Source organism: Pterocles gutturalis, unplaced genomic scaffold (genome assembly GCF_000699245.1).
Source record: "Pterocles gutturalis isolate BGI_N339 unplaced genomic scaffold, ASM69924v1 C11653505, whole genome shotgun sequence".
In the NCBI taxonomy this organism is placed as follows: Eukaryota; Metazoa; Chordata; class Aves; order Pterocliformes; family Pteroclidae; genus Pterocles; species Pterocles gutturalis.
The window spans coordinates 1-714 of NW_010153605.1; the positions used below are offsets into that span (position 1 = coordinate 1).

The 714-nt window shown below is 42.7% G+C and overlaps 1 protein-coding gene across 1 annotated transcript; it reads left to right on the forward strand.

Annotated features, from left to right (window-relative positions):
• Window positions 1-65: 65 nt before the first annotated feature.
• Window positions 66-679, forward strand: GSTK1 (glutathione S-transferase kappa 1; the record flags this gene model as incomplete). The annotated part of the gene is given in 2 exon segments (XM_010086207.1): window positions 66-194; window positions 540-679. Coding segments are annotated over 2 exon segments (269 nt in total), but the record flags the coding sequence as incomplete, so codon positions are not given.
• Between the last annotated feature and the right edge of the window lie 35 nt (window positions 680-714).

The following is a 714-nucleotide window of genomic DNA, read 5'->3' on the forward strand; positions in this document are numbered from 1 at the left end:
CAGTTTTGTTGTGTCCAGTGTTATTACCATACAGTTGAAAATCTCAACAGAATTATTTCTGAAAGGTAACAAGCCCCCAGCAATGTTGCCGAAGCGTGCAGAATACCTGCAGAAGGATATAAAAAGGATGGCAAAGTACTATCAAGTGCCTGTACAAATTTCAGAAGGTGACTTCCAACGTGTCCTTGGTAAAAGTAAGTAAGAGACTTAGCTTAGCTGATAATCTTTCCACTCCAGCACATCTGGTTCAAGTTCTTCCTAACAGTAAAGGTGAAGATGAATTCCCTGTGCACAGCCTCTTCCTGTGTTTATGACCAAGAGGAAGTCTGTGCTTTTTTAACCATAAAATGAACTTCTGGAGAAATATGCTTGTGAATGATAATAGCATGGAAGATACTGTGACCCAGTACGAGCTTTACTGTTAGGGGACTGTTAAAGACAAGATCATACTGTTCTGAGGTAGCACTTGTGCAGATTGTGTTTGTACCTGAGCTGGTGCCTTGTTTCAGTGTGTTTCTCTGTCTCCCCACTGATCCCAGGCAGTCTTGCAGCCATGCGCTTTATCACAGCCACTGATATGACAGAACCACGATACTTGGAACCCTTATCTAGGGAGTTCTGGAGACGGTTTTGGTCACAGGTCAGTAACTTATAAAGCCAACTTCTTGATCCTTTCTCTGTCACCCATCCTGTCCCACTTCATTCAAATCTGGA